Source organism: Populus euphratica, unplaced genomic scaffold (assembly GCF_000495115.2).
Source record: "Populus euphratica unplaced genomic scaffold, PopEup_1.0 scaffold1047.1, whole genome shotgun sequence".
Lineage (NCBI taxonomy): Eukaryota > Viridiplantae > Streptophyta > Magnoliopsida > Malpighiales > Salicaceae > Populus > Populus euphratica.
The window spans coordinates 29,617-54,331 of NW_011500907.1; the positions used below are offsets into that span (position 1 = coordinate 29,617).

At 34.2% G+C, this 24,715-nt stretch overlaps 1 protein-coding gene and 1 long non-coding RNA gene across 10 annotated transcripts in view; both read left to right on the forward strand.

Moving 5' to 3' along the window:
- Window positions 1-295: 295 nt before the first annotated feature.
- The window catches only part of LOC105116788 (ABC transporter C family member 2-like), a 33,448-nt gene continuing 9,028 nt past the window's right edge, over window positions 296-24,715 (forward strand). For 2 of the 8 annotated variants that reach the window (XM_011014256.1, XM_011014261.1), the window contains exons 1-21: window positions 347-559; window positions 840-1,232; window positions 2,082-2,260; window positions 2,345-2,384; window positions 3,335-3,491; window positions 4,304-4,418; window positions 4,558-4,638; window positions 6,073-6,097; window positions 10,400-10,456; window positions 10,949-11,014; window positions 12,095-12,169; window positions 12,455-12,562; window positions 13,772-13,906; window positions 15,509-15,615; window positions 15,737-15,830; window positions 16,994-17,161; window positions 18,041-18,181; window positions 18,719-18,919; window positions 19,178-19,276; window positions 19,377-19,529; window positions 20,572-20,957. In XM_011014256.1, coding sequence (XP_011012558.1) covers window positions 900-1,232; window positions 2,082-2,260; window positions 2,345-2,384; window positions 3,335-3,491; window positions 4,304-4,418; window positions 4,558-4,638; window positions 6,073-6,097; window positions 10,400-10,456; window positions 10,949-11,014; window positions 12,095-12,169; window positions 12,455-12,562; window positions 13,772-13,906; window positions 15,509-15,615; window positions 15,737-15,830; window positions 16,994-17,161; window positions 18,041-18,181; window positions 18,719-18,919; window positions 19,178-19,276; window positions 19,377-19,529; window positions 20,572-20,957 — 2,720 coding nt within the window. In that variant the 5' untranslated portion in view covers window positions 347-559; window positions 840-899. Of the gene's footprint in view, window positions 313-342; window positions 560-839; window positions 1,233-2,081; window positions 2,261-2,344; window positions 2,385-3,334; window positions 3,492-4,303; window positions 4,419-4,557; window positions 4,639-6,072; window positions 6,098-9,876; window positions 9,931-10,399; window positions 10,457-10,948; window positions 11,015-12,094; window positions 12,170-12,454; window positions 12,563-13,771; window positions 13,907-15,508; window positions 15,616-15,736; window positions 15,831-16,993; window positions 17,162-18,040; window positions 18,182-18,718; window positions 18,920-19,177; window positions 19,277-19,376; window positions 19,530-20,571; window positions 20,958-24,715 lie in introns of those variants that run through there. The other 6 variants (XM_011014257.1, XM_011014263.1, XM_011014258.1 and 3 more) reach the window with 6 other exon arrangements.
- LOC105116787 (uncharacterized) lies at window positions 21,350-23,162 on the forward strand. Of its 2 annotated transcripts, none has more exons than XR_840592.1 (2): window positions 21,350-22,405; window positions 22,619-23,162. It is a non-coding gene; the product is annotated as an uncharacterized LOC105116787 (long non-coding RNA). The 2 variants fall into 2 exon arrangements; XR_840593.1 differs by having other exon boundaries at window positions 22,844-23,162.

Below are 24,715 nucleotides of genomic sequence, written 5' to 3' on the forward strand. Positions count from 1 at the left end.
GGCCTCCCAAGTCCCTGAGCAGCACAAAAGAGCCTGCGGGGATCGTGGAGAGGACAAACTTGTTTTTTCATTTGACCAGGGACCTTTTTAGAAAATAAAAAGTAGTTGTGATTAGTAGGTTGTATAATTGTAAGTAAGAAAGAACGAACGTCTGCTGGTCTGTTGTTGGCTGTACTCTTCAAGGGGTAATTTCCGTGCTCTCTGGCATTATTCTCAGCTAGCATCCAGGATAGATACACCACCCATATAAAAACTATCCGCATCGAATCTAGTTTTGTTTTTCTTCGATTAAATTAATTAACTTTTAAATTTGTACGTAAGCGATGACGAATCTGTACGCCCTCCCTCTCTCTCTCTATTTTTTGTTTTTCTTTTAGGGTTACTCGTTGAAGTTGTCAAGTATTGTTTCTATGGTTCCTCTGGTTGACCAGAACGGAGGTGGCTACTTCTTCGTTTTAACCACTCGCTTAGGATTTTGATATTTTCTCTCTTTTATACACTATCTATCCGTTTAGTGAACTGATAAAAAAGAAAAGAAAAGAAAAGAAGAAGGTGTTGGTTAGCTCCTTCTCTCCCTCTCTCTGAAATTCTCGCCCTTTTCTTTTTCTTTTTTATTTTTTTCCTTAAATATTAGAATACATTGGTATTTGTATCATCAATTATTGTTTCAGTTCTAGTGCTAATATTGATATGATAATAATTAAAATTTGTTGTCTTGTCATTTGTTTTTGGTGATATTCATAAACGTTAACTTGATTATTAGCCAAAATTTTCTGTTTCAATTTTTCTTTTTAGTATTTAACACCTTATGTCTGTTTAATTAAAATATATTTTTGCAGGTCTAATTTCTATGGAAGTGAGGAATTAAATAAGCACAAGAGAAGAGAAGAGAAGAGAAGATGGGATTTGAAGCATTGGATTGGTACTGCAAACCAGTGAGAGATGGGGTGTGGACTAAAGCAGTGGAAAATGCATTTGGTGCGTACACACCTTGTGCCACTGACACTCTGGTGGTCTCCCTTTCTTATCTTGTTCTCATGGCACTTTGCTTCTATAAAATCTGGCTTACCAAGAGAGACTTCAAGCTCCAAAGATTCAGTTTGAGATCTAAGTGGTATGGCTATTTGCTGGCTCTGCTTGCTCTTTATTCCACCGCCGAGCCCTTGTACAGATTGGTCATGGGTATTTCGGTTCTCAATTTAGATGGACAGACAGGCCTTGCTCCGTTTGAGGTTTGCTTCTCTTCTTTTGCCTCTTCATTTATTTTTTTATTCATCTGGATAAACAATAGCATCGTTTTAAATCTTAGTGTCTTAATTTATATCGTGGAAAACTTTATGCGTGTGGCTCAACTCTCATACATGATAAAGAAAAGAAGATGAAAACTATGATGGCCAGGCCTTGGAATTTAGATTACTTTGGGATGATAAAAAGCATCCCATTTCTCCTTTGGAGGTTATTTTCCATGCTTTTGGCGCCCCCATATAAAAAAGTATCAAGAAGCACCTCTAAGTATAAAACCCAAAACTACTTTACCAGAACGCCTTTGTCTACATTGCAGTCATAACTGAAATGGATTGCAAAAATGTAGTTTCAGCTTGCAAACTTCATATTTATTATTGTAAGTTGCGTTAATTGGACTCAAAAAACCATTAAATCCTTCCTTTTTTTTTAAAATCCTATGCCCTAGGCCACAATCAAAGGTTAAAAAAAACAGGAATTTAATTTCCCTTTGGTATTTTTCAGCCCAAGTCAACAACAACAATATTATGACGGTTTTCCGATTTTTTCTTGTTGTGTATGCCTCTGCCCTGATGTGTTTTCAGCCGGTCATTTGGTTCGTGTTCTTTTTAGTATGCAACTGTATCCCTGGTCTTATGCTGTTTCTCCTTTCTCAAGTAATTTTTTTTTTCTGGTTTATTTTTCCTATACATTTGATTAGCAGTAGCATGTGCATTTAAATCATCAATAGATTAAGAGTGGGTGAGGTTAATCAGCAGATGTATGGTATGGTCCTACTTTGATAAGCTAATGATGATGTTCATATTCAAATAATATTCATTTCATCTTCATGTTGACAGATTGTTTCCTTGATTATTGAGGCCCTTGCTTGGTTCTCCTTGCTGGTTATGATTGCTGTAGAAATTAAAGTCTACATTCGTGAATTTCGATGGTTTGTTCGATTTGGGGTCATTTATACTTTGGTGGGTGATGCAGTGATGCTCAATCTTATCCTCACAGTGAAGGAGTTCTATAACAAGTTTGTATTTCCAATTTATAGGTGCTTTTAGTTTATACATTTGATTGGGAAAAGGCAAACTCACAATTTTAATTGTTTTTGCAGCGCTGTACTGCATCTATACATTAGTGAGGTCATTGTTCAGGTTTGCTTCTATTTACCTATTCTATCCTCAAGATTGAAAGGATACTCCTGTTTTTGGTTCCCCATATCCTTTTAATATTTACTTGGGCTCTTAAGTGCTAAGCTGGTGACTAGTCGAATGCCCCCACGATGTGTGGGCGGTCCAATCTTACACTTCACCATGCTTTCTGCTAATTAATGTAATTATTTTTATTTTTTTATTCTCTCCATGTCAAACAGGAATTGTATCAAAACATGATGCCTGTAAAAGATATGTAATTGAAGTTTTAATCCCACTCAAACCCTATTCAAAATTTAAATTGCTTAGTTACCAGTAGTCATTAAGATACATTCCTAATTAGAGCTACTTTAATATTAAATAGGAATTGTGATTGAATTCCTAAAATCTCTAATAGCCAATGGAAATTCCAAATAAACTAAAAGGAAAATAGCAAATCAAAATCTTTGGCTGGTTCTCCTTCAATAGCTTCAAGATGGTATTAGACATGGCTTATGGCAACCAATATGGCCTCTAAAATTTTAAAATTCATATGTTTAAGAATTTCTCCATTGTTGGTTCTCTGTTAAGAAAGTTTTGTTGGATGAGTTTTTTTTTAGCCCAGCCTTGCTATGGAATGCAATTTGGAGCTAATAATTTTAGAGCTTGTTGAACATCTAGACGTGACATGATATACTTGTTAACTATTTATGCTTGGTTATTATTGACGCAATTTGAATCTATGTCATATTGTGATCAAGATCACCAAATTTGTCGCACAACTTGTATTTATTCTGCTGCTGGGTGAAAGTGGTGATTTACAATATTCGGGGATGCAAAAGTTTAGGGTAGAATGTGATTCACAATCCTTGGGTTTCTGAGTCAGTTACTTTTCTCTCCATAAGCAGGCTTCCAAATTGAATTAAATTGTGTAGACATATTTGGTTCTAATATAAAAGTCTTGTTTTGGTTAGGGCTTGTTTGGAATACTACTACTTGTGTATATTCCTGACTTGGATCCTTATCCTGGTTACACTCCAATGCAAACTGAATCTGTTGATGATGCTGAATATGAAGAGTTACCTGGAGGAGAGTACATATGTCCTGAGAGGCATGCCAACATAATTTCCAGTATGTATATTTTGTAACTTGTTATCGTGTATCACTTACAAACTCTCATAGTGGCTTTGCCAATTGTCAAAGACCTTAATCATTAATTGTTGAACATTAGGTTATGTCCATTGCTGTGGTAATTGTTATGCTTGATGGATGAGCTCCTAATATGTGTTCTCCATTTGTCTTTAGACCTTTTTTTAATTCAAGTTAGTTGCTCCATGTTTAATCTACTTTGGTTATTTCTGTTAAATGATTTGCTTCCTCAATTAAAATGATTTTGTTTTTACACACATGTAACTTGATAACTAAAAATTTTGATTAAATTTTTTGAACATGTTTGGGAGAGATAACAAGTGTAATAAATGCATTAGATGACCAAAAGATCACCCTAAAATTATATCTCAGGGCTGCTGAGAACAAATCGAATCTAACAGTTTTATTCCTCAATCTTTCTTACATGCTCCAATGGAACCAAGAGGTCAAAAATTCTGATGTAACTAAAAAATACAGACATTTGTGAATTGAATGTGAAATTTGTTATGGTTTTTTTTGTAAGTAATTCTTATATAGGTATAAAGAGTTTGTGGGGAAAGAAACAACATAAATCATCTATGGTTGAAAATTGAGCCACACTAGTATCCTGAGCAAACTAGTTGAAATGTTATGGAGTTATTTTAGCTTTGTTCTGTAATCTTTTTCACACCTTCCATCGATTACATGCTAATTTAGGCATGGTGCAAAGGTTATTCGTGGTCTTCTTTAGAATAAACTGCATTTTGTGTAACTGTTTATCTTCTAAATCTGCTATCTCATTCTTCGTTTGCTAGAAATTGTTTTTGGATGGATGAGTCCCCTTATGAAGCTAGGATATAGGAGACCCATCACCGAGAAGGATGTTTGGAAATTGGATACATGGGATCGCACTGAAACTCTTAACGATAGGTGTGTTGCCTTAAGTTGCTAAGATACAATACATATCAATGTTTGTGTCATTATTTAAATTGCTTGGTTTACATTACATTTGTTGCTGAAAATCTTATGCATATCAAATTTCATGCTATATGTTTTGTTGACTCTGCAGGTTCCAAAAATGTTGGGCTGAGGAATCAAGAAAACCAAAACCATGGCTGTTGAGGGCATTAAATAGTAGCCTTGGAGGGAGGTAAACATAGTGAAACTGAAGTAGGGTTTGTTTGTTCTATTTATTTATTGACCTAGTTATATCGTGAAGTCTAAAATGTATTTACATGTTCGTGTCATGGATACATTTCATTCATTTCTCTTATATAAAGAGATGCAGCTATGAAAACTAACCATAGTGGTAGAGTATATAAGATAAATCACAAGAATTCCATCTAGAAAAAGAACATCATAGAACATTGATTGTGACAAATTATGTTAGGGTTAAGAGTTAAAAGTTGGTCAATTGTAAAACTCAAATCATTTTTTTTAATCATATTTCTATTTTGATCAGCTACTTGTACCCATTATTGCAATGACTGTTAATGTACCCTAACAGTGTTGTCTCAAACTTGATTATTCTAGGTGTCAAACGTCCTATGATGAGCGTTTCTTTCTCTTTCTCTTTTTTTAGCATATTGTTGTTTTTGTACCTTTTGGCTTGACGATTAGTCATATGATGGAAGACAAGTCTAGGGGAAAGTTTGTAGTCGCTGTGATTAGAGTTTAAGTTTTAAAACAAGGTGTTTAGGGCTTTGGAAACTAAAAACAGGTCTGCAACTATTAGGAATTGAAGGAAAATAAAATAAAAACTACTAGCATGACACTAGCAGATTTAGGGAATCACTCCTTGAATAACCTAAGCCTAACATCCATGGTTTAAGGAATCACTTTTTAATCAAAGCATCATAGTCTCGAAGTAAAAGGCTGCACTTTATTCATAATAATTCTCTGATAATGATGTTAAATGCCACAAACATATTTTTAGGCTTGAGTTATTCCTATTACTAAGTAGGCTTTGATTCTTTAATAAGATACGCAAATATTTCTACTTGACTAGTAAAGAGAGATAAGAAATTAACTCTTTCATTTAAAAAGGTATTTTGTACTTCCTAAACAGCTAGCAAATATTCCTCTTCACAGGAACTTTACTGAAATTTAGCCCATGTTTCATTGAATGTGAGGGTGCATGAGTAAGGAATTTCTTTATGTTGCAATTGATTAACCAGCTCTTTGTGTTTGATAGTATCATTTTAAAATTGTATAGATGTTATGCTATTATATACACATAAGCACATGAATGATTGAATGAAAGCTCAACTAATTTGGGCATATTCACTAAGGAATTTTCTATGCAGCAAATGATTGGCCAATGGCTATCTGCGATGTCTTATATTGAAGAGTAACAATTTTCATAGTAAACCTTTTATCATCTTTCGGAATGTACATGCATTGATCATGTAATGTTGATCTGCTCATTCTTGATCCAATGGATTTAATTAATTTTCCTTGTTGGGATTAGATGTTTATATTTTCTGCATACATGTCTTAGAAGCATCATTGTTGTTATCATATATATATATATATATATATATATATATGAATCTAATTGATTTCATCCTTTGCTGTTTTCTAGGTTTTGGTGGGGAGGCTTCTGGAAGGTAATGGACTACCCTTTTGACATTAAACTTATGTTATAATTTGGCTATTGGGTTAAAAGCTCCAAAATTCATGTATGTATCATTTCATGAGAAGTGATTTAGATTGATTTGTTTGAATCGATGTTAGTAAATTCCTAAGGTAGGTATAGGTTTGACCATTTTTTTTGGTAATCTATATAGGTGCATACATTAGAAATTTTTGAAATATGCATGCTCTGTATTGGGTGGTTCTATCAAATCCATAGTTGGTAACATTTTTTAAATGAATTGTAGATGTTCTAATGTTCTATCAGCTAAGATAGGAAAAATTTTCCATTTTCTATGGCACTAATGAGGGCTCTAAGTCTTGGCCTTTTCTTTGTTGCTTGCTAGCCTTGTCTTGTTGCTTAGTCTAAGGCTCTGTAAATTTGTTTAAAGGAAAGGAGAAGAATTTGTAGATCTTCTATGGCTTTGTTTGTTTTCTAAAATTCACTTTCTGGGAAACCGCTTTTCAAACTTTCCTGTGTTTGTTTGTCATTAGGAAAGTTGGTCAACGGAAAACACTTTCCAGTCAAAGAAAAATTTAGCTTGGTTTCCAGAAAAGTGTTTTCCTTGAAAATTTGGGCGGAAAACACTTCCCAAAAGTTGTGAAAAATTTAAAAATGTCATTATTTGCAGATTATATCGAATTTGATCCTCAAACTTTTGATTGCTGTATATATTTTGTTTTGAATATAATTTCATCTCTTAAAATTTAATTTTTATATTAGCTTTGGTCCTCATTTTTAAAATTGTTATTTGCTTTTTTCTTATTATTTTTTTTTTGAAATTTTTTATGTATCAAATTTGGTCCTCATTCTTTTGATTGTTACTTATTTTATTTGAAATAATTAATGAAATGTTAATTATTATTATTTTAATTTCTTTATCTTTTATTTTTTAAATTTGATTTCTATTATTTTGATTATTATTTATTTTATTTGAGATAATTTATGAAATTATATTTTTTTTTTCAATTTCATTCTCATTCAACTTTCTAATTTGTAAGATTTGTTCCTTATTATTTTAATAAACTTGAAAAAAGAAAACATTAATAAGTTATTTTTCAGCTTATTTTTCATGACATAATCAAACACTGGAAAATGTTTTCCAATTTTTTTTTCATTACTCTGCCAAACATCAGAAAATAATTCACTTTCCTGGAATTCACTTTCCAAAAGGAAACTACGTTCCAGTAAACAAATAGGGCCTACATCTAATGTATTCCTTTTAAGACGAATCCATATGAACATCCCTTGAGTGAGTGCTACTCATGTGTAATGTAATCATTGATAGCAGAGAGCTTTAAGGAAAAACTTGCTTTCTCTTGGTGGAGAATTTCCATTATATAGAAAGAGTACAAGTAGTACAAACTGATTTTTAGCCTGTGGATGTGCAAAACTACAATTTACAAAACAGTCTATTGGTAGCCCACAACATCCTCATTATAGGAAAGATTTACAATAAAGAAATTAGTTTTGCAGGTTTATAATCTGTTGGTTATAAATGTTCAACTAATGGTTGTTAATTTGAGAATAACTTTCCTTTGACGTCCCCCATGAATTGATGTTGGTAAATCATAAAGCATCAATTTGCTAACGAGGAAATGATGGTGCTCATGTGTAATGGATTTGGTGAAGATACCCGCAATTTGTAGAGTAGTGGAGATGTGTGGAAGAGGAATAATTTTGTAGTTGAAGGCCTCTCAAATAGAGTGACAATCAACCTCTATATTCTTCAGGCGCTTGTGATAAACAAGGTTGGCATTGATTTGGATGGCTTTGGTGTTGTCAGTATGTAGTGGAGTAGGGTGATCATGGGAGAAAACAAGCTCAGTGAGAAGACCAAGTAGCCAAATGATCTTGAGACAAGCAATAAACATGACACGATACTCAACCTTAGTGGATCACTTGGAGATGCAATCCTACTTGCATTTCCATGAGGGACGCAGTGTATAACATGCATAAAAACTAGGGTTCCTCAACCTTAAATATTTTAATGTGCATAAAAACTAGGATTCCGTATCCCTAAATATTTTAATGTGCATAAGAACCAAAACCATAGAGAAAAAAACTAGTTTCTCAAGCCCGTACAACCTTTAATTGTAGAGGAAACTCTGAAAGGTTTAGTTTACTAATCTTCATTAAAAACCATTTATTATAGTTCTTAAAGGTTGCTTATATACCAATAAAAAGTCCTAAACAATACTGGAAAAATAATAAATGAGTTCTAATCTATCTAGGAAAAAGAATCCTAAATCAATTAGGAAAAAAAAGACAAGTCCATACAAAAACTATTGTCTTTTTGACACTGCATATAATATAGATAAAAACCAGCATATAATATAGATAAAAACCAGGGTTCCTCAATCCCTAAAATCTTATAGCCCAGAACTGTAGAGGAAGAAACTAGGGTTTCTCAAGCGGGTCACCACCTTTAATTATGGATAAGACTTTGGAAGGTTTTTCTTATTAATCTTCAATAAAAACCACTTATTACAACTTTTTTAGGTTGCTTATATATTAGTAAAATGCCCTAAAAAAAGCTGAAAAAAAAATAAAAGAGTTCTAATCTAACTAGAAAAAAGAAACCTAAATCAATTGCAAAAATAAGGTCAATTTGGCTTGATAATTTTTGTCCTTTATTTGGAGACCTTCTCAATTTCTAATCATCATGAAGTTTTAATTCAACAAAAAACAGGGCCTTTAGAATATTTTGTCAAAATTTTAGCTCAATCTAATGGTTATATCAAAAGTTTTATTCAATTTACCAAACCATGTCTTGGACTTTTTTCAAACTCATCAAAACCTAGAAAACGTTAACAATTATGGAAATATTTCAATAAACTTTATTATGCCAAGGATAATAAAGAAAGTGTCTCATGTCAAAGAAAAGAGCAATTCCAAGAAACAAACACCATCTAGTAGTGGATTTCCTAGTTTTTGGGCAACCTGCCCAGTCAACATCATGGTAGGCTTGTAACTAGGGTGAAGAACTAGTAGGGAAGAATAAGTCATGATTAGGTGTGCCAAATATTTATCGAATGATGTGGCGGACAACCGTGAGGCAGTGGAGATGTGGGGGGGTGGGTTGCGTGAACTTTTGATAGTGTAGACAACATAAGATAGAGAGTGGGATCCCTAAGAAGCATCCTTTCATCATGTCAATATTTCACATTAATTTCCACTAGATTGTTTGTGAGTTGTGCTAACTAACCCAATTCTCAATATACTTGTTTTGATTCAAGACGATACCTTGAGGTTGATGATGTATTGCTAACTCCAAGAAATAGGTGAGTTGCCCAAGGTCTTTCATGTGGAAAGTAGAATTAAAAAATTTCCAAATCTTAGAGATGTTTGTTTTATAAAAACTAGTGACAATAATGTCATTCATATAAACAAGTCATACTAATTTTGAGTGAGTGACAAGCCAAGGATAGTGGTTTGAAATTTCTCAAACCATGTTCTTGGTGCTTGTTTCAAACCATATAGAGAACAATTTACTTGGCAAACATTAGTAGTTGAAGTGGATATGCTAGAGGGAAGTTTCATGTAAACTTCCTCTTTGAGATCAATGTGTAGGAACGCATTGTGCAGAATTGAGAAGCGGCAAGGGCTCTAATTGTACGGATGGTGGTCATCCTGGCAACTTGTGTGAATGTCTTATTGTAGTCAAGGCCATACTTTTGCTTGTTGCCAAGAACTGCTAATTGAGCCTTGTAACAATCTACGAAGCCATCAGAACAAAGCTTAATAGAAAACACCCATTTACTCCCAATGGGTTTCACAAATGGGGGACATGGAACAACATTCCAGGTGTAGTTGTCATCAAGTACTAGAGTTTCTGTTTCAAAGAGTGAGCTTCAAATGGTCATACTTGATTTGGTGCTTGTGTTGTAATAGCCTTGCTTGAAACGTGAACTGTTGACTTTAAATTGTGTGCTGTTAAAGCTCTTGTTTGATTCTTGCATTCTTCAATGAAAGTTTGAACTTTTACTAGCTGAAAAGTTTTTATTTTGTTTTTCATTCTACCTTGAGAAGAGCATCTGTCATTTACATGATCAGCTTAAACATGAAAGTTTTGTGCTTTTCCTTGTTGGGTATCATTTTGTGAAATATGCAAGAACACAAAGTTCAAGTGTGATGGTAAAGTGAATTTTTTTGGATGATGTTAAAATTTACCTTTTATTTTAGTTTTTATAAATAGGAGAAATCCTTGATGATGTTTCCCAATTTGTTGGGCCGATGTAGCTGACATATTTGTTCATCTATTGATCACTTGTAGATCGGCAATGATGCTTCCCAGTTTGTTGGGCCGCTCATCCTGAACCAACTCTTAAAGGTTAGCTCCTCCTTTGTCTATGCTTTATTGGATAAGTGATCTGGCTTCTTTTTTTCTCCTCCATGAAGTTAAACTCAATGGTTCCTTTTCATTTGTAGACAAATCAAACATGTATTTTAGTTTTTCTCATTGGTTTAAACTTTTCATCAATTCCATTTGAATGAATCATTTAATGTTAGTTTTGTGTGAGGAAAAATGATGTTATGTGGAGAGCTGTTGTTCGCATCTTGTGTACATCTATTTTTATGATCGTGACATGTTCTTTATCACATCGTGTGAGTCTGGCTAGCTTTAGAAGTTTGATATTTGTAAGAATGCTAAATTTGGCTATCCTTTTAATAGTGGATCGGTAGGTGATATTGTCTTGACATAACTGCAATGTGCTTGTGTGTGTTGCAGGGAAGGATTTTTACACTTCTCCAATGCAACATGTGATTATCTTACTGATTTTTCCTATGATTTTTAATTATATTATTTTTTAACCACCTGCAGTCCATGCAAGAAGGTGATCCGGCTTGGATTGGTTATGTCTATGCTTTCTCAATTTTTGCTGGAGTGGTATGATCTCTTTTAATCAATGTTGATTTGAATATTCTGATTTTTATTTTCATAATGCTTGCTGCTTTTGATAACTTGAAATGCCATGCATTTTTGTAGTGAAGAGTTTGACTAGAATTGCCTACAACTTAGATGAGACTCGTGACAATAGGAGGGCTCATGAATCAACAAATAGAAAAGTTTCATGATTGTTGTAGAAATTTGTTGTTTTATATCTCGATGATAGTCCTTTGCCTTAGCCCTTACTAAGTTGTACTTCTTCCCCATTCATTTGGAAAGTTAGAGCATCTCCGCTATTAGCATAGAGATTAAATAATGCAATAATTTTATTTTTTGATACAAGTAGTGAAATAGTATCTATAAGCGTTTACTTTGTCGAAATACAAGGTTTTCCTTTTATGTTATTTCCCCCAAGCTTTGGAGGTTTTTTGAGCTAATTTTTATGAAAAATTATCAGAACTCTGGCAAGGTATTTAATAGTATCATGATGAAATTGAATTATGAAATAGAACTCCTTTTGTTCCATAATGTGTGGCCATGTTTTGTTTTTGTAATTTTGTAAGGAGACATTATTTTCTAATTTTATTTAAAATGGTTGTGTTACTGATCACAATATGGAGGGCAAATTTGAAAACATAGATATTGCAAGGTACTATATTTGGAAGTGGACGCTTAAATTGGGACATGTTACAGGACTAGCGGCCACTTATCATGGGGCTGAGTATAATTAACATTGTGATTAGAAATGGTCAATGTTGCTTTTGTTGTCATGTAAGAAGAATAACTTTTTCTTCATATGATTTCTTATCTTTATCATTCGGGGATGGCTTGGTAAGCTCTAGCTCATGCATTTGAAAGTAAACTTAAGTCTTATTTATTTCATATAACAAGAAATCTAACAAAGGGAATAGGGAGGAATGCAATATGGAAAATGAACTGATGCGGATTCAATCCAAATAGTTTAAAATTGGACATTACTTCCTCCTGCACATCCCTGTCAAATTGTCACCATGCTCTTGATTTTATTATTGGATTATCAATAAAAACTCAGAATCTCTTATCTGGGGTAATCTTATCCAGGTTTTTGGTGTGTTATGTGAAGCACAGTATTTTCAGAATGTCATGCGTGTTGGTTTCCGCCTGAGAGCAACTTTGGTAATTTCATTTTCTTGCTGACCTTTTAATGCACGCAGTTTATGCTTTTTTATTTTTGGATGTGGTGTCATGAAAGGCAACTAAACAGCATCGCCATTTTACTGTCATTCAACTCTTTCTTGCCTCCAATTAAATGGTGGAGGCAAATGGTAGCAGGAGTGTAAGTGTGGTTTGAAAAGAAATTGGTCACTTATTCAAGAGCTAACCCTGCATTATTTGTTCTCATTGGTCATGCCTGACCTGAAGTTTTAGACATGATTTATCTGTGTGATCAATGCTCTTTAGGTTGCTGCTGTGTTTCGAAAATCTCTAAGGCTGACCCATGAAAGTCGGCGGAAGTTTGCATCTGGAAAAATAACCAACTTGATGACAACTGATGCTGAAGCACTTCAGGTGTGCTTGCTCAGTATCTCTTTTATATGCATATGTAATGTTCTTGATTGTTGAATATTACTGCACGTGCTTTGATAATCTGACATGGAAGGGTGGGTTTAAGAATCTGTGTTAGAGCAATCTCATGTCAAAAATTCTTGTAGTGCACTATTTATCTATTGTGCCTGCGTCACCTATACCTATATTTTAAAAAAATAAATAAAGAAAGAAAGAAAGAAAAAGTGGTTGCTGTTCAATTATAACCCTGTTGATGTAGGTTTTGATAAGGAAATTATGATTAATGTTTTAATCATCGACAATTTTGTGAAAGTGGCTGTTTTGAAGCCTGAGAACACATAAGTGTGTGAATACATCTTGTTAATATTTGTAAAGGAGAACCAGGAACCTAAATACTCAAAAACTACTAAGGAGCCTGTCAATATTAATACCTGTAACACATCCCTTCATGTGCAAACTTGTTTGGACATTGCATGAAGACAGAGACAGATATAGGTTCTTGGGTTTGAGAGTTGGAGTGTAAAGCTTATAGTCTGAGGGGCTGTTATGTAAAAAAGAAAAATGAGAAGAGCATTGTAGGTTCCTGAAAGGAATGAGGCTGAAGTTTAAAACTTATAGTTTGAGGTAGGCAGTATGTAAAAACGATGCTGGAAAAATGTTTCAGGATCCTTAAAAGAAGGTTCTTTACCCAATGTAGGTTTTTTCCACCTCTGGCTCCTATATCCATCCCTAAAGCATGGATCCCAGTGCAGACCTGGTTCTTCATGGTGATTAAATTTTATAGTAGATGTGTTGGGGAAAGAAGACCAAATATATCAGAAACTAGTCCAAAGTGTAGGAATGTTAATTTTGTGTGATTGTCATAGATATTTAGTACTACTTAGCAATATATTTACTATGTAGTCGTTACTATAGGAATATAGTGTATTTCTTTTTACTAGGCTTTTCTATTCACATTGGGATTAGATATTTTTTTTTCCGCCTCTTACTATTATTAGGATTAGTTTTCCTATTTAACATTGGAAATTTATGAAAATCTGTCAAAATTACCTTAATATAATTTTATTGTGGATACATGTAACTTGAAGAATAAACTGGCTCAAGGCATGCCACATGTAATTTCGAAGTTCTTTTTTTGGATTAAAGTTTCATCTTGATTTAGTTAACTTCCCTTATTGGTGCACCAACTAATTTGCTTATTGCCATCAACAGCAAATATGCCAATCACTTCACACTTTGTGGTCAGCTCCATTCCGTATTATTGTTGCTATGGTTCTTCTTTATCAGCAGTTGAATGTTGCTTCTCTTCTCGGCGCACTAATGCTAGTTCTTCTGTTCCCCATACAGGTATATGGGTTAGCCTTATTTCCCTCATCATTCCTTATTTTAATAGTGTTGTTTTCATGGTGCATGTGTCTTTTTATTTAATCATCTTTTCATTCCCTAGCAATATGTTTCATTTGTAAGCATAATTTTGCAATCGTCATCTTTGTTGCGCTCTGTTCTTTTTTTTTTCTTTTTTAAATCTTGGAACTTTAAAAATCTTTTGACTTTGTAGTTTCTGTAGATTTTACTTTTTATATCACTCTTTAGTTGACTCTTTAGTTGGATGAATGTTTCTGATGATCTTCCTTCATCTATATTATTCATAACTTTTGTTCTCTTAGACCATGTTGTGGAGTCTAGAAGTGTTACTTTATTCTGTTTCCCTTTGCCCCAGAGTCAATTCATTTATACTTACTTTATGAGTGCACAATCTTTTTAATTTTTTGTGGTAGGATAGTTTCTCTGTTCTTTGTGGTGTCATGCTTTGGGTGCTTTTTGGGAGTTTCACGGGCTGATAACCAGCGTGATTGGGCTACTCTTATATGATTTTACTTTGCTTTACTTTCATGATTTGGAGGATGAATTGTTCCCCAACATGATTTTGTATTTATCTTCAGCCAATCAAGATACATCTTTCATCTAACCATTAACTATACTGAAATGCACGCAATCCATAATGGTTAGCTTCCATTACTAGAAAGAAATATTTTATCGAATGTACAGGAACAACAATTTATTGCTTCAAGTCCGACTCTTGAATAGCTTGTTCAATTTCTGATTCTTATGGGTCTCTGTGGCCTAAAAAGCCAGAATGGCCTCTTATTAACCCAAGGACTGATGTGACCTGTCACAACCAGTCCCAAGCTGTGAAGGAAAATTTTTTGGGGACCTAAGGGACCCACAGACACCTCACTGTTTTGTAAATACCAACAGAAGAAAAGAATGAACAAATATATTTTTGCATTCATTTTTCTAGAATTGACCTTCCATCATGAGAAGCCCTAGGTCGCGAAGCTATTTAGGCAAAAACATGCAATGAACAAAGAAGAGAAAATTGCACGGTTCATGTGGTTTGTGATTTTACTAGGAGAGTCGAAAATCAAATAGTGTCAACAGAATGCAGAATATAGAATCTCTTCTGCTAAACCATATTATATTTGACCCTGGAGAACTGTTGAAGGAGAATCTAATCCTAGATATCTTGATGAAAAATATGTGTACGTACTAGTTTGTGTTGATCAACCTAAATCTGGATGGATTGGCTAACTATGCAATCCTTATACTGCTGACACTTAAGTTCTCGTAGAACTCATTTCCACTGCAGAACTCATTGAACATGCTTCTCCAATTCTATTGGATTAGTTCATTTGGCATGTGCAATCACAGAGTTGAAGGGGCACAGCACTTTTTTTAATCAAAAAATGAAAAGAAAAACTTCTCTACTTTTTTCAACGAAACATCCTTGATGATGCATGCTGTAAAAGAGTGTATAATTTATCTGAGTATTTGAGGCCTTTTTAAGATCTGATGATACTGTATCTGACAGTTTGTTTTGTGCCTCTGTACCTTTGTCATCTTCTAAGTCACAAAAGCCCTAATTTTTCCATCTTTTGTTGGGTAAAGACATTTGTTATAAGCAGAATGCAGAAGTTATCTAAGGAGGGCTTGCAGCGTACAGACAAGAGAATTGGCCTCATGAATGAAATTTTGGCTGCAATGGATACTGTGAAGTATGATTATTTTGTTATGAGTTCCTTGTTTCATATGGTTTTGTTCCTGACTATTTTTCTTATAAGATTATCTACCGACTATCTGACTATCTGACTATCTTACTTTTCTGAAATGGTTTAGATGTTATGCATGGGAAAGTAGCTTCCAGGCTAAAGTTCAAGGTGTTAGGGATGATGAATTATCATGGTTCCGAAAAGCATCACTACTAGGAGCGGTATGCCAAGAATATTTTTAGCAAAGTTTTCATTCTTATATTTGATAAAATTTTCATTTCTTTCTCACTTTGCTGTTTGAAAATTCTATAATATTAGTGTCACCTTGCTCTATTGTTGTTTAAATTGTTAGTTTCGTAATCTTGTTACTCATATCTTGATTTTAGCATTGCATGCATGTCTCATGTACATGCTCTTAGCTTGAAATAAACAGCCGGATACATGTTTTGATTTGTTTCACCACTATCTTTGTGTCAAACACATGGATGTGGGTTGTAGCGTATGATCCCAATTGATGCTTCAAAATGATAGCTTGAATAGAAGAACTGATTTCAAGAGAAGATGCTGCTTCTTGATATGGAGCTGGTGAACATTTGTAGAACAAAGAAACCCAGTATCTGGTGATATAAGACAGGTAGAAATGGAAATAGACGATCAAAGAATTCCTTGTAGGAGAGGGATTAATTGAACAGTAGAAAGAGCACCCAATCGGAGAGGGCTGAAGAAATGATTGAAAACCCCATAGAAGAGGGTGGTAACAAAACAGAAGAAGCACTCTCAAATCCGAGTCTAATTCTATCTTAAACACCAAGAAACCTAGTAACCTAAACTAACTAGGAAATTATTATCCTAATGAATATTATTTTTAATAAAAGTAAAGCATACATAGCTTCCTAAAATAATGAAACTCGAGCATTACTAAATTACAAACACAGAAATAAATTGTAAAAAATAATCAAAGACATAAAAGTTATTTCCCCACATCACCTACTTTCAGAAAAAATATAGAAAAAGAGAAAGGAAGGAAACAACAAAACAGGGCATAGCCTTGTTCTGGTAGGAAGCCTACTTGAGGCCACCATTGGCTTGAGGGCTAGAGCAAAAACACATCTAGAAGAAATGCAATCAAAGTCCAAAATCAGAAGCTGACAGTATAAGACAACTTCATTGATTGAATGTTGATTCCCAGGAGGAAAGTTACTTATATATGGAAATGGATTGGGTTATTCTACACCTGAGAAGTTTTCTAGTTTCAAATGTTATACATAGATCATGGGTGATCAATTGATATTATTTGCTGCTGCTAATTATTTGTGGGTTTTTCTGTGTGGTCACCATCACTTTTTTGCTTATGCATGTTTCCAATTATTTCCTGTTTTTGCAGTGTAATAGTTTCATACTAAACAGCATTCCAGTTATGGTGACTGTGATTTCGTTTGGTATGTACACTTTGCTTGGTGGAAATCTGACACCTGCAAGGGCATTTACATCTCTATCTCTGTTTGCTGTGCTTCGCTTTCCCCTCTTCATGCTTCCTAATATGATTACTCAGGTTTTGTCTTCCTCCTTTGTTGTATCTCTTATAGTCCTGCTTACTGCTGAGATATAGCATATGGTATTTCTGTGTGGAGAGCGATAACTATGATGGCTGTTTTTTTCTGTCATTAATTTAGCTTCTATTTATCATGCTGTTAACTCCTTAAGTTTAACTGTTTAGATTGATTTAATTACTGAAATTGACCTAGTTCTTTCATTTAAACTAATATTGCATTGGCTGAAATAGAATACATTATGCTAAAACAGTTTAGCCAGGAAGCCATAGCTTGATCCAATGGCAAGAGTATTGGGCTTACAACCATGAAGATGCAAGTCTGAATTTTGAGAACACTGCTTCATGCCATGCCAAAACCTGGCAGTAGGCACTTTCTAAACTCTCCTCCCAGGAATTTACTATGGTGGGACAACAGATGTCTTTTTCTACAAAACTTTAGCCAGCCAAAATCTGACCCTTAGCACATTAACTCAAAGGACTGATAACTTTGAAGATGACACCCTAGAAAAACTGACATACAGAGAATTGATCATATGTCTTTTAAATAACCCCAATCTTTTTTGCTTTTCAATATTCCAACAACTTTTTGTGGTCAGCTTTTAATTTTGTCATAAGTCCAAACCAAGGCACGTAAATAATATGTTCTATTCAGCAACTGTTCTTGTTGTTTCTGATCATATTTAATTCCTTTTCATTTACATTACTCATTGATTGCTGCTTTAGAATTATATATTGCACTTAGTTAAATGATTTGATAGCTCATATATTGTTATTCATGATATTGATCTATACTGAGTTCATTTAATTGAACCAACTGCTCGGTCCACATTCCCCTGCCTTGTTTTGTTCTTTTGGTTTCTAATGGTTTTAATCTTACAGGTGGTAAATGCAAATGTGTCCTTAAAGCGTTTGGAGGAACTATTTTTAGCTGAAGAGAGAATCCTTCTACCAAACCCTCTTCTTGATCCTAGCTTACCAGCCGTTTCCATCAAGAATGGATACTTTTCTTGGGATTCAAAGGTTTAATGCATCAACTATAGTGCTTATGCATTACAGGCTTGCTCCTGTTTTCTCTAGTTATGCTTGCACATACAATTACATTTTATTGCATCAATCATTTGCTTGTTAGGTTTAACTATGCATTTCTGTAAATATACAAATTCAGTAATCATATTTGAGCTTGGATTAGGTGTTTCACAATTCAGTGCTACTCTTTCTGCTGCATCTTGCTGTTGGATGAAATGCTAATTATCTGTCCTATTTGCATGCTTTAGGAAAAATGAAGTTCCCCTTTAGACTTGCATGCCTACTGTTTGTTCCTAAGATGTAACAATGATTACACATGACTAGTTATCAACATTAGCTATGCATACATGCAGTATCTAATTGTATGTATAGTTTCATTTTTGTAATTCATCCTATTGTTATTGAGAGTACAATGCTAATACATTTATTTCCAGCTCACTTCTTTATGCTGACATGGTTCTGGCTTTGATATAGTTCATGTTCGCTAGTTATTGGCACTTGTAACCATTAAGATTTTGGTTTTATTTCCAGGCAGAGATACCTACATTGTCAAATATCAATTTGGATGTACCAATTGGTAGCCTAGTTGCAGTTGTTGGCAGCACTGGAGAGGGTAAGACCTCACTTGTTTCAGCAATGCTGGGGGAGCTTCCTGCAACATCAGATGCCAGTGTTGTTATTAGAGGAACAGTAGCTTATGTTCCACAAGTTTCCTGGATTTTTAATGCAACAGTAAGTTGTGCTTGCTTATGTTGTGTGCATGTATATTATGGTATGCTTGTCCTCTGTGAATATGTAAATTGGTCATGATAGCAGTTATAGGTAATAACTAAAATCTTGTAATGAAGCTGTGTTGATTATATTAATGCATTCAAGGAGTATTATATTTTATTCAGTTAGGCTACATCATTTGAATTACTTTAAGTGCACTCATTAATTAGTTGATTGTGTTTTCCTTCAATTCTGTGAACTTATAATCTATCATTTCAGGTACGGGATAACATTCTCTTTGGATCTCCCTTCGATTCAGCAAGATATGAGAAGGCAATTGATGTGACTGCATTGCAACATGACCTTGATTTACTGCCTGTAAGCTATTTGTTAAACTTGTAAAATGGAGCTATCTTATGGACTTCAAGAGGTCTACTCATTATGCATTGTTTATTTTTCTCACATGTTTGATTACTAGGGTGGTGATCTCACCGAGATTGGTGAAAGAGGAGTGAATATCAGTGGTGGGCAAAAGCAAAGAGTTTCCATGGCTCGGGCCGTATATTCCAATTCAGATGTTTATATTTTTGATGATCCCTTAAGTGCTCTGGATGCCCATGTAGGCCGACAGGTAAGCTCTATTATTTAGAAATGACGCTGCTCTCTTTTCATGGTTGCTCCCAATGGCAAATATGATGTGACTTATGGTCCTGAGGCACTGCATACATGGGTTAATACTTTTCACTAATATTGACGAGAATTAAATATGGGTCTCTGATATCCATGCAGGGTCAATTGGTAGGATAGGCTTGACTTCTGCTAAATTTTAGGAATAATATAATTTTATGCACATGCATGTCCATGTGAATATTCCTTGCAAACATAGTAGAGATTGGGACCGAAGAAAAATATATATTGCAAGGAAGGATCCTGCTGAAGTGGGATTCTAATTTCTAATATTGTTGGGAAGAGAATGCTGTATTGGGGTGGGGTTATGATTTCCACGTGCATATCCATGTGGATGGACAAGTCTTTGCAAAATTTATTAGATACATAGGGAATAGAAAAGACAACTCTAGTGCCAAGGAACGATCCTGCTGAAGTAGGATTCTAGTGTCTAATGTTGTGGGGAAGTGAACACTGTATTTGGGGTGGGGTTTTGATTGGTCTCAGGTTCACACCAATGGATAATTTATGCTTTCCTAATGTCTTGAAGTTCTTACAAAACTTCCTTTCACTTAGATGTGTGTTTATTATATTTGATTCTCATTTATAACCTGCTGGAGTGTGGGCTGGTAGACTCTCTTTGCACTGCAGAGGTATCCAGGGTTCAACCTGGGAAATTGCTAGTTTTCACCTTGGAGGAAAAAAAAAATAATCTGCTTTCATCTTTTTGGGATGTCCTTTTGTCTTAGAAACACTTGCTACATATGTTTGTAAAATTTGATCAAATAAGTTTATTTTTATTTCTAGAGCATTGGTATCATACAAAATTTTTAATAAAATCTGATGTAATGCTTAATCAATTATTTATTATTTATGGGACCTACAATTCACCACCTACACTTGCCACTCTGTCTGTTGGAATTTCAGTGCTATTTTTTAGTATGCATAGCAATTTCCTTATTTTATTCTAGCAAAGGTGATCTATGTGCACTACCCATTATCTCCAGGTTTTTGATAAATGCATCAAGGGAGAATTAAGCAGGAAAACGAGAATTCTGGTCACAAACCAACTTCATTTTCTTTCTCAAGTTGATAGAATCATCCTGGTTCATGAGGGTATGGTGAAAGAGGAGGGCACCTTTGAGGACCTCTCTAATAATGGAATGCTGTTCCAGAAGCTGATGGAAAATGCAGGGAAAATGGAAGAATACGAAGAACAGGAAAATAATGAAATTGTTGATCATAAAACCTCTTCAAAGCAGGTTACTAATGGGGTAATGAATAACTTGCCAAAGAATGTAAGTGGTACAAAGAAATCAAAAGAAGGCAAATCTGTTCTTATCAAGCAAGAAGAACGGGAAACAGGTGTTGTCAATTTGAAAGTGCTGATAAGGTAATAAAATACAGACTAAAATCCAGTGCTTCAATATTGTGTTTTGTGAAACTGCAATTTTCATTTTTATTTGAATGATATATATTGGAAGGTGTGCAATGTCCTTTTGATGAATCCTCCCATCATAACTACCAGAACAATAAGTCATGCTACTTAGAGATTCTCTATCTCATACCTCTTTCATGCCCTTAAGTATCTCAATTTGGATAGCTAGTTGAAGAAAATTATATTTCAATCTTATTCATATTCCCTATCTTCTGTCTCTAAAAAGGGCTTCATGACCTTTCTAGTGTCTGATCTTGCTGGAGTTGTTTTTTCTTTTTTCTTTTTTTGTGTGCTAATCATTGCTTCTCTAAAAGAAAGAAGGTGAAGAAAAAAAATTCAGAAAGAAGGTGAAGAAACAAAATTCTTGTATCAATATATTACATATGCTAGAAATTGGAATTTTGGGTGGTGAAGGGGCCAAGCTGCATCTTAGAGAAGGGGATTAGCTCCCCTTAAATGTTTGCACTTCCCTCATTTAATCCTTGAAAATTTCCACAATTTTCATATAGTTCCAAACAAAGCTGCATTGGGTGCCCCTCATTATTTTAAGTTTAAAAGAAAGTTCATTAAATGCTATCAAATATATTTATTTTGTACTTTTAATACAAGTTTAATATGTTATTGATAGTTGTTTTGTTTCTTATTTGCAAATCACACAACAATATGGATAATAATTAACATACATCATTGCATTCACCTAATTTTCATTCTTTGCTTGACTCTTTTGATGCTATGTTTTTCCAAAAAAATTATTATGTGATCATCTATAAATATGTATGTATATATGCACATAGATATTTATAAATAGCCCATGGATAATATGTATAGAGTGCCATACTCATTTATTCTCATTCACTAGAAAATCTAACTACCTGTAACAAAAAAAATTACCTTTGCCACTAGTGGTGATGGGCACTTTACTGACATGTTCTTTATTTAGTTTATTTTACCAAATGACAGCTGTAAATATGATTTCATTGTTAAATAAAATTTCTCTTGCTTGAGGAAAAAATAGAAAAAAGATCTGCGCTGCTTGTTTGTTTCTTGGTTATTCCTATTGGCATGCTGCTGCCTCTCGTTCTGATCTTCTGATGTGTTGAGGAGGATTGCGAAATCATAGTGTAAGGTAGTAAATTTGTTTACTCAACATGTTTTAGATGTTGAAATGAAATATTAAATGGTAGTTCGACATTATGAATGAACGTGCAATGGCAAGGCATCTTTGAGGTGAGAATTAGTTACAGTGTTTTGATTACAGAACTGCTCTCAATATTTCCTTTGGTGGAATCTTTATGATGTTATATCAGCATATTGATATGCTGATCAGTGGAGCTCAGGAAGAGATACTGTAAAGGAAGTGCAACTAAAATGAAAATCAGCCTTACAAAACAGAAAGGTTCTAGGTTCTTTCAGATAAAATGGACAAAATGAAGAGTGAATCTTTGAGGTGAGAATTAGTTACAGTGTTTTGATTACAGAACTGCTCTCAATATTTCCTTTGGTGGAATCTTTATGATGTTCTATCAGCATGTTGATATGCTGATCAGTGGAGCTCAGGAAGAGATACTGTAAAGGAAGTGCAACTAAAATGAAAATCAGCCTTACAAAACAGAAAGGTTCTAGGTTCTAAATGTTCAGATAAAATGGACAAAATGAAGAGTGAATCTTTGAGGTGAGAATTAGTTACAGTGTTTTGATTACAGAACTGCTCTCAATATTTCCTTTGGTGGAATCTTTATGATGTTATATCAGCATATTGATATGCTGATCAGTGGAGCTCAGGGAGAGATACTGTAAAGGAAGTGCAACTAAAATGAAAATCAGCCTTACAAAACAGAAAGGTTCTAGGTTCTAAATGCTCAGATAAAATGGACAAAATGAAGAGTGAATTCAGATGCTAACATGGAACGATTATCCTAGGAGTTTACAGACCAGATTGACAGGGCCAAGTTTGAAAAGAAGTCCGCAAAGAAACTTGGAAGCATCTCATATGAAGCATGAAGTTACTTTTTTCTTGTTTTAATTATTTTCTTAGTTAATTTTAGATCATAATTATTTGTTTCCTACTTAACTCGAGACTTTTAATTTAATTAGCATTTTACTATTTAGGAATCCTAATGCTAGATGAATTCTATTAATTATGCAAGTTTTAATTAGGAATCGTTTCCTATAATGATTTTAGTACTAATAGAAATAGAAATAGAGATGTATAGTTTATTTTATGGAGATGAAGACTATTATTCAAATTCAATAAAATACCAGAGAATTTGCTCTTAATTTCTCTATAGTTAGGTCTATAACCTTGGGGCTTGAGAATCTTAGTTTTATTTTTGCTATATACTGCATTAGGTGGTATAAGAGTGGGTCAACATCTGGATTGATGGCGAATTGTGTAGAGAATCGTGGAACCGATGGTGGCAACCATCCCCATGATGGTGATCAGAGGATACAGGCTCCAGATGGTGGCAACCATCTCCATGATGGTGATCAGAGGATACAGGCTCCTTGAGATTAGCTAGATTGCCATTTAGTAGTGATAATAGTTTGAGAGGGGTGAATGCAAATTGGATTTGGCAGCCTCAATGCCGATGACCTTACATCTAGGCATGAGGCGCTAGGTGATGTAAAGCTTCTTGGTTCAACCTCACGTTGAATCTAATAAGAACAATTAGTAACTAGCAACACAGGATTCGCTCCAGTTTATATTTAACAAAAATAATTTCCATAAAATAATGATCTTTATCGTCTGTTCTCCCTTTAAATACCCTCCAACTAAGGAATTACAATCCAATAAGTAACTAAAACCAAATACTACTTGGACTAGGAAACTAACAGCTAACTAGAATAAAATAACTACAGCTAATAAACTTATAACTTATCTTTATCTCACATGTCTCCTTTGCCTAGTAGACTTCGTGAATTAAAGGCCGCCTTCCTCTGTCGCCCATGAATAGGGGAAAAAGAGAGGCACATGCCTGGGATGACTCTCTCAGCCAACCTTGCGGGAAGGTCATATGATAAAGAAGATTAATATTGACTAATGGGAGGCACAAAGAGTAAATGAACTTGCTTGGAGACTTATCTCAGGGTCAACCTTACCTTGGATCTATTCTTGAAATTCCACTTAGACAACTATTTGTTTATGTGAAGGGTGTTGGTGAAGATGAAGTTGGAGACCATGAGACCTTTTCATATCAAAACATACAACCACAACCTAAGAGTTGAATGTTAGTATGAGCAAGAATCTTTCGATGATGAGGTTGTCCTATGTGAACTTGATGAAGAAGATTTATATGATGATGGAGATCTTTTAAACTAGGACATGGAGGACTGATAATTTCTGACAAGTCTTCTAGAGATATTATGAAAAATTGTTTTGGTGTTCCTTTAAATACAATAGTTGAAATATGGGAGGACATACATGATGTTGAACTCATGTTTGAAGAAGAAAAATGTGGGAATGAACTATAAGTGGATTTCATAGGACCAAAAATATAACATCAAATATGGATTTTTCCTTATTACACACACATCATAAATTAAATTCTGAAGTTCACGGATCAAAGACATGCTACTTTATAAATATGTTAGCTACAATATTATATTCAAAGTATTTGTTCCTTTAGAATGGAAGAGTTCAATTTCTGACAGATAACTAGAGGAAATTGTTTTCTGAAGTGGGGATGATTGACATAGGACAAATATCCAAGAAG